This window comes from Dendrobates tinctorius, unplaced genomic scaffold, assembly GCF_039654945.1.
Source record: "Dendrobates tinctorius isolate UK_male_01 unplaced genomic scaffold, ASM3965494v1 ptg000120l, whole genome shotgun sequence".
NCBI classification, from domain to species: domain Eukaryota; kingdom Metazoa; phylum Chordata; class Amphibia; order Anura; family Dendrobatidae; genus Dendrobates; species Dendrobates tinctorius.
In genome coordinates this window covers 15,113,989-15,128,433 of record NW_027361788.1, presented here as the reverse complement: position 1 = coordinate 15,128,433, position 14,445 = coordinate 15,113,989, and the positions used below count along the sequence as shown (strand labels likewise).

Genomic DNA, 14,445 nt, shown 5'->3' with positions numbered 1-14,445 from the left:
TGTTAGGAAATACAATGTAACAGTAAATAATAACATAGGGTGCTTATTAAACACTATTTTAAAAAAAATCATAAAAGCAATCCCACCACGTCAAGGTGACCCTATCGGGACGGTTTTATACTGTCTCAAATATTAAAACCTTTTGTGGCAAAAATGACCTCAATGTGAATAAGGGCTGACCAGGACTGAGGCCATACTGTGGACACTGAGCAATGGGAAGTTATATATATACAATGTCCAGCTCAAATAAAGGAAGACCAAATCCTTGCACGTACTGAGTGCAAAACCATAATGAAAAACCAAGACAAGTGAGCTGGAATATAAGTTGGTATATACAGTATGCAACATATAGCATGCTGACACTGGCAAGTAAACAGACAAGACCTAAAGCCAGTAAGTGTTGCAGAATAACGGAGCCGACTATAATAGAGTCTGATACCCATAATGGCTTCTCTGTTACTCATGTGGACACCAATGAAAACAAAATATCAAAATTTGTGATCACATTAAAAAAGTAACACTGAGACTCCCAGATGGAAAAAAAAGCTCATGAAATATTAGGTTAAATATAATTGGTAATGACTTCACCTCCGTCTATGAGATATGCCACCATGCGCTGTAGCCAATAGCCAAAACATGATAGTAAATCAATAGTGATGGTCTCCATGCTCATTGATTTACTAGTGTGATGCGACCAGTGTCCGCTTTCATTTCACACAAGCATCATGATGAATAGAGCTTCTCTCAATGGTGACTCCATGCTCCACCCTGGTATAGTAGACTTCACCTTACGAAGACAATAGGCAACAAAATGCATCCCACAAGGACAATTACTGTTTACCTCTCCTCCACCCCTGATGGTAAAGGGAATGGAGTAAAAGAAAGAGAATTAGATTTGTAAACAAAGCAGCATCATTGTGGAAGTAATTAACAACAGGGAGGTGATCCTGCCACAGGGAGAACTTCATTGCTGGGATCGCGAAGGATTACAGATCTATTCAGGAATATTCGCATCATAATAAAACATTTATAGGACTCAATTATCTTCTTTTGACTATGTAATTAGGCGGTGGGATGAATGTCTTGTTTGCTTTATAAAAATCAACACAAGGTAATTTGGTTTCCGAGAAGATCCACCATCACATTTCACAAAATGGCCCCAAGTTTCAATTGGAAGAGTTCCTCGAAGATTGTCAAAGTAGTAATTCTGTGCGCCCCTTCAGCCTCTGATCAGAACATTTTTACTGTACGCCTTTGGTATGAACCAGAAGTACAGTATAACATTGAGAAGGTATTTGTAGACATATAACATCCCAATGAAGGCAAGAAGGACAATTTTTGGCTTCTGATGGGTCAATGAAGTGCTATGGATGCTTTTAGAGTATAGAAACAAAATGTAGAACAAAGGATTAAGCTTGCATATATATTACTTTATCGTAGGCCAAATCTGCTGAGTTTGGCCAATAGTCTAAGTCTAATGTGTATGGGGTCTCCAGACAGGTGATTGTTGGAGGAGCTAATGTAAGAGGGTGAACTGTGATTACACCAGGAGAGCACTAGGATGCTGTAGTGTTTGCCTGCTGCAGCTAAGAGCAGGTGCTGCGAGAGCCCGGGAATCTGTGTGTGCTGGGGGTGGGGCCGAGTGTCGGCTGTCTAGAGCTGTAAGGGAAGTTTCCAGAAGAGAAGAGAGACTGCCCTGAGAGACACTGTGTGTGTGAAGCAGCTTGGGAGAAGCAACGAGATTGAATGCTGTAAAAGTCTGGGTACTGCAAACTTTCACCTTGGGAGCCTGAGACCTTGCTGTGGAACAAAGAGTGAGCTGTGTGACTGTGGAGCTCTGTGGAGTCCCTGTTGTGGTGAGCTGAGAAGCAATATTGGACAGACATTTTATACAGAAACAGGCGTATTGCTTCTAGGATAATTTGTGAGGACTACAGGAGGAGAGATCGCATCTTGAGGCTACAGAACTAAAAGTCCCTGGCGTTTGGGCTCGGCACCGTCCGACAAGATGAGGAACCTTGTGTTGATGTAACTGATTGGCGCCGAAGATTTGGGACTGGCTGCAGCCTATGCAATCTATATGCCTGAGAGAATATTCACCTCAGGTTAAAGGTACCATAGTCATAGGTACCCGGGTATCCCTAGTTGAAGCGCTTAAGGACCTTTGTATAGGTTATACTCAGTGTGCCATTCCAGGAGGTCCCTTGATATCACTACATTCGATTTACACCTGTGTTCTCTGAGTACCTGAATTGACCTTTCTTTTAGGTAAATTTATTTCGAATCCCTGTGTAATACACTCTTCAGGGAACTTTGGATTGGCATATTGATTTCAGCACCAGCAGAGTGACTGTACTGTATAAGAGTATTCAATCTGGTTCTTCCATACACTAAGTTCTACTTTATCTGCTGTTTGAGTAAAGACTCTTTTGGGATTTCTGCTTCTGTCTCAGTTTGTGACCAACTGGATCTTATTCGGACCTCCGGTCATTACACTAAGAATCCGGCATGTTCGATTTCGAACTGCCGATCCTTTTGCTCTTAGCGAGCTGGAGAAAGCTATCCTAAAAGTCAATGCTGGATCCTTTAAAAGGGTTCTCGGGTAAAAACAACCACTTTAATGACAGCTGTTTCAGAATATTTGCCTCTCATCAGTGCAGAACAAGGCAGGCTACTGGTTGGCACAGTAAATGGCACAGTAAATGGTCTATCATGTGGGTCTAGTTTTCTAGAGGCTGTCAGTGTACCCACTTTAATAATGTTCTTACCAAGCCAATCCTTACCTGTCAGTGGGAACAAACGCAACTTGCTGTCTCTGAATGGAAGTCTCTTCCTTTTATGAGTTTATAATTTCAGAACTCATTAAAGCGTCATGTTGCAGTGCTCATTAAAGGTTTTACGATAGCCACCACCATAAGATGACACTAGACTCTAGTGACTACAGAGACAGCATTCCTACTTCAGGAGGAAGAGAGCTGATTTTTCCCAAAGAACATTTCCTGACCCAAAAGACTCCCTACGCCTGTTTGTGGGCTCTACAAGGATAAACCGGCCCACCTTAGACCGAACACCAGCTGTGTAAATACATGTAAAGAAATAAAAATAGACTCACAATACAGATATATTATGAAATGATGCAACGTAGAATTGTGGACATGCTGCCCCTTATTTCAAGCACTAACTTTAATTGTAATTATTCAGTAGAGAATTGTTTGAGAAATTACGGAAATACACAATTAATTCAGTTGGCTGCCTAAAAACATTCATATGGAGAGGTCACCTTCTATATCTCTGAAGTCTGCATAATGTGTATATCAGCCGCACTTGCATTCACTGCATTTTGCAGAGGAAGGTACCTTAGGTTCTTTTTAGTTAAAATAGTGATTTTTATATACTAAGTGAGGGCTTTGCTCTAAGAGACCTTTAGATCAGATCAATTTTTCATTTCTAATTTAGACATAAACCGTGTGCATGCATGACATACATCTTTAACTAAGATGGCTAACTTAAATTCTAATTAGAACATATGAGGGAATTGATTAGTTAAAAATTTGAATTGGTGTCGAATTTTTAGGAATTCGTAGAACATTCCATAAGCTAGCAAAGGTGTTGTGAATTCCCTTGCTCGAAGTTCTGAGCCGAAGCTCCCTCTGCTCCCTCTGGTGGTTACTGAGAGTAGTGGAGCTGGCCAGGTGGATAGAAGTTCTCCACCTGACGACAATAATTGGGAACCTGGGATTATTGGCTGGGATCATATAATTGAGCTGGCTGCTCTTGGAGGTTGCTGGTGATTTCCTCCATGTGCATTTGGAGTCCTTTTCTCCCCTGCCTGATCTGCATGGTTCAGCTAAGTGTTTCTTTTGCTAATCCTTTGCATCTACTCTGGTTGTCCCTTTTTTTTGCTTTCTGCTTTGTTGCTAGGGTTCAGCGTGCTCCCTGCTGGGGGCAGCGCTGGGTCCTGCTTCATATGTGACCCCTGTTATGTTAGTATCTTTTTGCTTTGCTTCCAGTTTATACCGGAGTGCTGATCTAGCGGGGGTGAGGTCGTGTGACCTCAGGTTTTTTGTATATCAGAAGTGTTGGACTTTTTCAGGGTTTTGTGCGTGATTGCAGACAGTATCTTTTCTGTCCTGTCCTGTCTAGACAGCTTGGGCCCCACCGTTTGCTCAGTCTGTTCCCTGCCTGTGTTTGTGTCTCATCTTGTCTCACTGACAATATATGTTTGGGGGCTGTCTATTCCTTTGGGGTTCTGCTCCGGGGCAGTTTAGATTTCACCTTTCTGTCTTTAGGCTTAGTTAGTTCTCCGGATGTGATGAAGCATCTAGGGCATCGTAGGAATGCTCCACGGCTACTGCTAGTTGTGTGGATAAAATTAGTGGTCTGCAATCCGCTTAGTTACCAACCTCTCTGGTCTTCTAGTAGCTTAGCCTCTTCCTGCCATCCTCCTCGGTGACCCATTCATAACACAAAGGATTACATGATCTTGTCCACTCCCCATAACACATTGCCATTATCACATCACATGATGTAGTACAGCAAATCATACAATCATAGTCAGTATAAAATCCAAGGCAGGGAATGCAGCAGCCACTTTGTGGTGAATCTGGATGGTAAGCTGACGTCACAGCTTTGCAATATAGGAAGAGAAAAAATAAACATTATTGATAGCGAGTGTGACAGGACAGCAATGAAGAACAGCTGCTATCTATTTACCTATAGCCATATATGTTGATGTCACTTGAAGATTATTACTAAGGCTGTGTTTGCGTTAAAGAGCTTGAAATAGATTAGATAAAGTCGTAGGAGACCGCAGAGTGTTACACAAATATTTTCAGTACAATTGTGGTTTTGGAGTAATATCAGTTCAAGGTGAATAGTTCCCTGTGAAGCAAAATTCCTGGAAAAATTCAGCAAAAGTGTCAAAATTGGATTTCAAAAGATTTGCTCACTTTTATTTATTAGGGTTTTTTATATGTGTAAAGGAATGTACTATTTACACGTGCTAAAAGTTCAATAACTCAACTATTTATTTTGTGTAAAAATAGTAAATCAAACCCGATATGCCATGAAGAAAAGATGCAAAGAACACTTTTATGAAAGTAAAAAAAGTTTTAAAAATAAAATTATCCTCACTTTTGGTCCTTAATATTCAATGGTTACATAATTTCTGCATTCATCACTATTGCAAATTTGTCATCTTTAGGCGATGGATCAACAGATGGTAACGGTAACCATAATTGTACAGATTGTTCATTCCTTCTCTATCACTATGGCTATACTGTGAGCTGTGACGTCCTCACAGCATCCAGATTCATCACAATAAAGCTGCTGCATTCCCTGCCGCTGCTTTTATACTGGCTGTGATATTCATAGCAACTTGCAGCATACTGTATGACTTGGATATGGTGTAACTTTCTCATTAGTGGAGGCCTGACTGCTGGGACACCAACTGATTGTATTGCTCCCCTCTCAGCCTCAAGAATGTAAATTTCGGAAGTGCATCAGCTCCTTTGTTTATATGATCACGGGGGGGGGGAGTCCCTGAGGTCAAACTTAGACTAATTTAATGATGACGTATTTTAGAAATATGTCACCGCCAGTAGCAGATTGGGACTAGCAGAGCATGTACAGGATAGATAGCTACAGTATAAACTGAATGTTTGCCCTGCCAAAAGAAAGCCTACGCAAAAGTCACTTAGGGTCCACTGTTCCCTTTGTGGACAATGCCAGTATTCATAGGTAGACTTAAGAGGCCAGGAAATGGTGAATGTCCAACTGTTTGGTAACACTTGCTACACGACTTATAGGGTGGTGGTTACCTCCAAAGGTGTCCCCAAAGAGCAAGCAAAGGAGAGCACATTTACATACTTATATTTCTACCTTCTAACAAGATATTAAGGTTTAGCAATGTGTCTTCATTGGAAGTCCATCTCTTGACCACTACATATTTCTTTCCGGCCACTTGTGGGGTAACTTGAACCTCAATGGCCCCAACACAAAATCTCCACTGGGGTCCCCAATCATCACGGGTCTTTAATAGTTTTGAACTTCTCATATGGACCAACGGGACCTTTTGAGCCGCCCTGGCCTTACTTAGATGCTTATCTGCCTGTCTCCATTCCAAGAAGGAAATATTATGGTTTTGATGAGCAGTGATCGACGGTTATGAGCGAAGCATTACCTGGGCCATAAATTATGCACATAATCAGATATACATTTTCTTTTTTTTGTTGTATCGCCGAACCATCAGAGTGGAGCTTGTGATATCAGCACAACCACTAAATAATGAATAGAGTCATTAGCCAAATGTATCGAAGCTTGGACCATTACCCAACCTTCTACGCTTCCCCGCTCTCACATACGCTGACCATCTAGGCAGCAGGTATATAGGATGGTGGATGATCTGCCAGATGTTTTTTTTTTTTAGGATGTGAGTGATTTGTACTGTGAGATTCCCAGTCTGTACCCTGCAGCATCAGAGAGAGGAGGAGCAGAGCGTCCAGGCTCGGTGGATGATATCACTGTGTAGCTCTCTGCTCCTCTCAAATCCACAGCTGCAATCCTGCTGCTCCCCTCGCCTCTATTCGAAAGGCAAGCACACCCAGAACGAGGAGGGGAGGCACACGCCGCTGACATCCCTTTTGTTCCTTCTCCTACCAGGTAGGCTGTGATGCACTGAGTGGCACCCACATCCGTACGCCATTTGATGCGGTGTATGGGATCGCAGCGGGTGAGACGTGTCAGCGAATGAACCTGCTTGCTCTCATTTGCATGCTATTGCATTGTTCGCTTCCTTCAACGTCTTTTCATTATGGTTGCAAGCGATGAGATACAATACGTTTCTCCCTTAGGGTTGCACTCGCTCTGCTACAATGTACCGGTATAGTGTGTGCAAAATCCGAAAAATGGTATATGATCCTATAAGGCATGTGTATCCGTATAGATGATTGCAACGTGCAGAGGCGCCACTTCATATTACCGAATCCCTACCTATCCATGGGTGTATCTATATGGGCGTGTATGGGTGATGACAATGTATGTCGTAGTATTTCGCATATGTATTATATGGAGGCCAATGGATAAAAATTATTCCTGCAGATTCTCATCATTTTGGCCTCTTCGACCATTTTTATACAACCTGAGATTTTTTTATTTATCTTTTATTTATTTATGTATTTAGTTACATAATACCGCATTGAATACTTTATAGAATGTCATTGTATCATTTCAATTTCAATCTATACAACATATATATATATATACTGATTTAAAAAAGGAAAAAAGTCAGATTGTACAAAAATGGTGAAGGGACTGATATATGACGTCAGCAGATGCTTACCGAGTTGGGGGATGGGATTAAGTTTTCTCCAGTGGGATGTGAAAGATAACAGTGGACCCCATTCATAAATCTGTACAGGATGGCTCTTCTCAATCATCCAATTAACCCCATCATTTCTTACGAAGCACAGGAACCAATAGGAATCCTACGTGACGAGGCTCCATATCGATTCTTGCAGCCTCATGTTTTAGGCGTTCTATAGGGGGCTTATTGAGTTGTTTGGGGGTGGCTGGCCACTCCCGGTGAGACAGGATTGACTGTGTGGAGGTATTCTCAAGGTTACGCATTGTTACTGGAAACTGGACACAGGGAGGAACTTGCCATATAGAAGGGAGCGGTGCTGGGCAGTTGCCTTCACTGTCCGTTACTTGACCAGGTAAGGTTGGTGGTCACCATGTGACCACCAGCTCTTCTACTAGTGGATAGATCTGATTTTCCACAGCAACTTTCCTCGTCTGTAAGCCAGAAAGTGAAAAGTTTTTGGTTCTGAAAACAGGAGTAAGAAATGTGTCACGGTAAAAACATGGAAGCAAAGTAACAAGCAAAAGCCACAATTTAATTACCGCAGGGCGCACTGGTGGACACAGACAGAAAAGGGCTCCTGTGCAAGAACAATATGTGGGTCCTTTGCAGCCCAAGAGCTCCTCAAAATGCTAAATTGCACCTGCTTTGGAGGTAGAAATGGGCCCCTGTGTGGCTGCACACGTTGCACCAATGATATGTCCCCCCCTGGCAGGGCATGAGGTGGTGACATCCTGTCCATCATGTACGTGACTACTGCAGCCAATCACAGGCATCAGTGGGGATGCATGCGTGTACCGCACATGACCGCTGTGGCCAGTGATCGGCTGCAGCATTCACATTCATGATGGACAGGATGTCATTACAAGGCTGCTAGGAACCATGGGAGTGGCAGGAGATTACATAGGCGGTGGTTATTTTATCATTCTTACATATTTCCTGCTCTCAGGCCATTTTTTAAAATTCCAGAAAATCCTTCACTTTTTTTGGTGCTATATTTGGCTGTCACTTTTGAGATAGGAAATGTGTATTAAAGATTGTAGCTTTCAAGATGGAAGCAAGCTCTATCTATTATCTATCTATCTATCCATCTATTATCTATCTATCTGTCTATCATCTATCTTCTATCTATTATTTATCCATCTATCTATCTATCCCATATCTATCTATCTATCTATCTATCTATCCCATATCTATCTATCTATCTATCTATCTATCTATCTATCTATCTATCCCATCTCTAGCTATTATCTATCAATCTATCTATCTAACTATCTATCATCTATCTTCTATCTATTATTTATCAATCTATCTCATATCTATCTATCTATCTATCTATCTATCTATCTATCCCATATCTATCTATCTATCTATCCCATATCTATCTATCTATCTATCTATCATCTATCTATCTATTATCTATCTATCCCATCTCTATCTAGCTATTATCTATCAATCTATCTGTCTCTCATCTATCTATAATCTATCTATCTATTTATCTATCCCATCTCTATCTAGCTATTATCTATCTATCTATCTATCTATCTATCTATCTATCATCTATTTATCATCTATCTATCTATCTATCCCATTTCTATCTATCTATTATCTATCCATCTATCTATTATCTACCTATCATCTATCTATTATCTACATATCTATCTATCTATCTATCTATTATCTATCTGTCTATTGTCTATCTACAGTATCTATTTATTTATCTATTATCCATCTATATATTATCTATCTATCTATCTATCTCATCTCCATCCATCTTTCTATATTTTTATCTATCTCATCTCTATCAATCTATTATCTATCTATCTATCAATCTATTATCTATTTATTATCTATCTATTATTTATCTGTCTATTATTTATCATCTATCTATTTATTTATCTATTATCCATCTATCTATAATCTATTATCTATAATCTATCTATCATCTATTATCTATCTATCTATCTATCTATAATCTATCATCTATCTATCTATTATCTATCTATCTATCTATCTATCTATCTATCTATCTATCTGTCTGTCTGTCTGTCTATCTATTATCTATCTACCAGACATCCCCTTATCTTTCCTTTCCATAAAGGTGAAATCATGAAAACTACAATGGGACATATTAACAGGGAAATTAGGGAAAATAGTAAGTGGGCAGAGAGTTGTCGGTGTCCATCTTTGCATAGTGATCTCATTGTCAGTGAGCGTCCCTCAGGAAGGATGTCTTCTACTCATTATGGATTGCTGCTTTCCATTTCTCCAAGGTTTATGATCAATAACTGTATCATTCTCTGGGTACAACCTCAGATATCACTTTCCATCCTGATGAGACTTTTCTTCTTTAACCACATGAGGGCACAGATTGTACATTTTGCTTGAGAATCTGGGTGTCAGGCTGCAGCTGGGGGTGGGTGGGAGAGAGACATGATAACTGTTGCTTGAGCCAAATACGTGCTTTAGTCTATTTTTACATGGATGCTGATAATTATTTATCAATAGGATTTACCCTTAAAGGGAACATGACAATGTGGTCCGTTCATCGTTGAGCATTGTATAGAACAGAATGAACTAAGCAGATTTATATATAGTTTTGTGAGAAAAGTTTCAGCACAACGTGTAAATTGACTGATCTAAAATCTGGTCTGAGGAGTCTGGGGGCGTTCCTAACCTCCCACTGGACTCCTAAGTGCAAAAAGAGCAGAGGTTTAGAGCATGAAAATACAGTTATATTTTCCATGAAACTATTTATCAATCTTCTCGTCTCCTCCTGCTTTATAACATGCAGTATTCAGAATGGACTTTATAAGGTGACAGGTTCCTTTCAAAAAAAGCTCATTTATCTACATATTTGGTCTGATGTTGTTGAAGGTTGACTTGTTACAGCTCATGGTTGGGCTTAAGTTACACACACTTATTTTGGGACCCAAGATGTTTCTGGGTCGCCCCCGCGCTCGCCCAGGGCAGCGGGGTACTCGGTACAGGGCCGGTGTCAGAGGGGGAGGGAAAGCTTCACGGCATCTGCGACCCGGTCCGTGGCCCTGGGCGCCCAATGTCAATGGCGGTGATGTTAAAGGTGTTAGAGTTTATTAGAATAGTTTGTGACGCCACCCGTGGTATTTGGCAAGTATGGTGTTAGGCCAACGCTGCATGCAGATCCGCTGGGACTGATGGTGTGGTGCAGCAGAGATGGTGTAGCTCCCCACAGGTGGAGCTGTAGTCCCAGGGCAGTGTAGGCGCAATGGATGAGGAGAGGCGCAGTATGGTATGGATGCTGGTACCCAGGTGTAACGGTGCGGGAATAACCGGAGGACACCAGAGTATGCGGTTCCAAAGCTTTACTCACTGTTTGCAGTTCACACAACTGCCTGCCTCCGTACTTTGTTCTCCAGGTCAGGGCTCCAGCCAAACTCCAGGCAGGATAGGATTCTCCCTTCCACACTCCGCCAACATGTACCTGACTGAACGACTCCTCCAATGCGCCTTTAGGTGCAAAGCACTCCAGTACTTAGTTACCCTGGAATGCCTCTCTCTAGGTGTTCCTAGTCTCTACTTGTATGACAGACAGCTGTAGCCTCTATCGGGGACTCCTCTCAGGGTCCTGGCTCGCAAATTGGTTGCTGTTGTGTCCCAAGTCTATGGTGGGAGCAAGGCGTTAGCTGCTCACTACTCCTCCGGTGTCTGTTGCCGGACATAAAGATCCAATCAACCTCGGGGACCGGGCCCCAGCCTTTGCGCTTTCTGGACTGGAAGGGTTCTCTATCTTTCTTCACCCAGCTTCCCACCGTCCTTCTATTCTCCTTCGTTCCGATCTGTTCTATCTCTCTCTTATGGAATCTGTAGTCTTCAGTCTACATCTCTTTCTCCTTCTCTTCCTTCCCCGAGGAGCTCGTTCCACTAAGACCAGTCCTCAGCCTCTCCTGACTGACTGCCTTCCTCCGCCTTGAGCTCCTCTCAGGCTGACCTGCTGTCAGTCTGCTCTCTCTCTCAGACCCTCGTCTGACTTCCTTCTCTGGGACTCACCCCAGACTGACTGACCTGTCAGACTGACCTCCAATCCTACACTTTCCCTCTCTTTTGTATCATCGCACTCCACCCGCCTCCCAGCACATCTCGTGTTACGAAGTAGGGTTCCACGAGGGGTGCTCTGCTAACCCCCAGCCTGTAGCTGTTAGGTGGCCCCACTGAACTATCCTGTGTGTGGAATGCAGGTGTGGAGCGTGGTCAGGAGTTCCCACCCTACCTGGATATTGGGGCACTACACCTTAGGAGAAGGTGCAGTACCTCTGTGGCCACTGAAGTCTCAGGGGCGCCACATTTCCATAACGTATCCCAAATGGATGGATGAGGGTTGGTATGTCTACGTATCTTCTGTGTATGGTCAGATCTCTGCGCTGGAGCATCCTTCCATTGCCTCGAAATGTCTTCCAGTCAGGGACGTTCTGTATAATGAGCGAGTCTTGATGTTTTGTTACCAAGGAGATGAGAAACCTGATTACTGGGACTGGGAATTGGGAAATGGGTGGAGAGAGATCATGTAAGATTGCTGCCAATACAAAGACTTGCTCTGTAATCTGGCCGCTCTCGCTATCTGCATGATGCTACCCAGAAGATGAGCCGGATGCTGATGCCAATGATTTTATTAAATTAATGAAGTCCACACAAATTATCTCGGTGTTTCTGCTGTGAGAAGCAAAGCTCTGTTCACATTTCTATTTGCAAAAAAAAAATAGATGAAAGACGAATACAGCTTTTGGTTTCCGTTCCGCACTCCTTTTTGTTCCAGGTTTTTTAAGCGGTATCTCTGAGCCCCTCTAGTGTTCTGGGCACAAATGGATGATTATCCGTTACCATCCTTTTCTCATAGACTTCAGTGTAAAAAAAAACTGATCCAGCAGCTCTTTCCGTGCATTTGACCAGACCTAAATTGTAATCAGACAGAAAAGATTTTAGGACATTTTTGGATGTCTTGGATGGGACTGTTTTTGTCATGCCAAAATGGATTAAATAAAAGAAATAAGTACTGAACATATGAGCATAGCCTAGAGCTTTAGAGGTTTAACATATGGTATCATTTAGCAGCGTATCACGGCTAGTGATGACCGAGTGCTCGCTATTCCAGTTTGCATCGGTTGCTTGGGTACACACCGAGTATCACGGGTGCTCAAGTGACATGTTCGAGTCCCCGCCCTGCATGTTTAGCGGCTGTTAGAAAGCCAATAAACATGCGGGGATAGCCTGCCATCCCCGCTTATTGGCTGTCTAACAGCCGCGAAGCACCTGCGGTGGGGACTCAAGCATGTCAAAGCCGAGCATCCTAGGAAAACGGCAATAGCAAGCACTTTCGCTCATCACTAGTCATGACATATTAGTAGTACAGTGGGTACGGAAAGTATTTAGACCCCATTAAATTTTTTTACTCTTTGTTTCATTGCAGCCATTTGATAAATTCAAAAAAGTTAATTTATTTCTCATTAATGTACACTCTCCACCCCATCTTGACTGAAAAAAACAGAAATGTAGAAATTTTTGCAAGTTTATTAAAAAGGAAAAACTGAAATATGACATGGTCATAAGTATTCAGAACCTTTGCTCTGTATTGAGTAGAAGTACCCTTTTGCGCTAGTACAGTCTTGAGTCTTCTTGGGAATGATGCAACAAGTTTTTCACACCTGGACTTGGGGATCCTGTGCCATTTTTCCTTGCAGATCCTCTCCAGTTCCGTCGGATTGGATGGTGAACGTTGGTGGACAGCCATTTTCAGGTTTCTCCAGAGATGCTCAATTGGGTTTAGGTCAGGCCTCTGGCTGGGCCAGTCAAGAATAGTCACAGAGTTGTTCTGAAGCCACTCCTTTGTTATTTTAGCTGTGTGCTTAGGGTCATTGCCTAGTTGAAAGGTGAATCTTTGGCCAAGTCTGAGGTCCAGAGTAGTTTGGAAGAGGTTTTCATCCAGGATATCTCTGTACTTGGCCGCATTCATGTTTCCTTCAATTGCAACCAGTCGTCCTGTCCAAGCAGCTGAAAAACACCCACATAGCATGATGCTGCCACCACCATGTTTCACTGTTGGGATTGTATTGGGCAGGTGATGAGAAGTGCCTGGTTTTATCCACACATACCGCTTAGAATTATCACCAAAAAGTGCTATCTTCGTCTCATCAGACCAGAGAATCTTATTTCTCATAGTCTGGGAGTCCTTCATGTGTTTTTTATCATACTATATGTGGGCTTTTATATGTCTTGCACTGAGGAGAGGATTCCGTCTGGCCACTCTACCATACAGGCCCGACTGGTGGAGGGCTGCAGTGATAGTTGACTTTGTGGAACTTTCTCCCATGTACCTACTGCATCTGTGGAGCTTAGCCACAGTGATCTTGGTGTTCTTCTTTACCTCTCTCACCAAGGCTCTTCTCCCACGATTGCTCAGTTTGGCTGGACAGCCAGGTCTAGGAAGACTTCTGGTGGTCCCAAACCTCTTCTGTTATGAGCTCAATTTCTCGTTCACCTTTAATGTCCGATGAACTCCCTCTGCTGGTGAAAGGAGGTGGTGAAACTGATTTGGATGGGAGAGACCTGTCACCTGAACAGGTGGATTGCGATTGGACATCTGGAATCTCTGAGTGGATATAAGGCAGCCGACGCCCTGTAGGGTTGCTGGTGATTTCTCTGCTATGAGCTCTGGCCTCCAGTTCAGTTCCTGTCTTCTAAAGCTAAGTTTTTGCTCTGTTATTGTTCCATGAGATTTTGTCTGATTTGCTTAGTTTTGTGTTCAGCCAGCCCCGGCTGGGGCTTTGCTGAATTTCTATTTTTGTCCCTGATCGGTTAATTCTCTTTTGCTCTGTCTTCAGAATATATCGGAGTTCTGATATAGGGATTTTGAAGTCTAGTGACTTCAGGGCTGTTTTTCCTATCAGACGTGTTGGGACATTTTTGGTAGGGTTTTTGCGGATTGAAGCCAGCATCTTTTCTGTCCTTTCCTATCTAGTAAGTTGGGCCCCATCGTTTGCTCTGCCTGTCTTTCTGTCTGTGTTTGTGTTTTCATCTGTTTTCACCGTCAATACATGTTGGGGGCTGTCTAT

General features: G+C 42.5%; 1 protein-coding gene across 6 annotated transcripts in view; it reads left to right on the top strand.

The window, feature by feature from the left end:
• The first annotated feature begins 6,483 nt into the window (after positions 1 to 6,483).
• L1CAM (L1 cell adhesion molecule) overlaps positions 6,484 to 14,445 on the top strand; it is a 284,550-nt gene continuing 276,588 nt past the window's right edge. For 2 of the 6 annotated variants that reach the window (XM_073590771.1, XM_073590769.1), the window contains exon 1: positions 6,484 to 6,660. In XM_073590771.1, the coding sequence (XP_073446872.1) occupies positions 6,513 to 6,660 (148 nt within the window). In that variant the 5' untranslated portion in view covers positions 6,484 to 6,512. Of the gene's footprint in view, positions 6,661 to 6,691; positions 6,731 to 14,445 lie in introns of those variants that run through there. The other 4 variants (XM_073590772.1, XM_073590770.1, XM_073590774.1 and 1 more) reach the window with 3 other exon arrangements.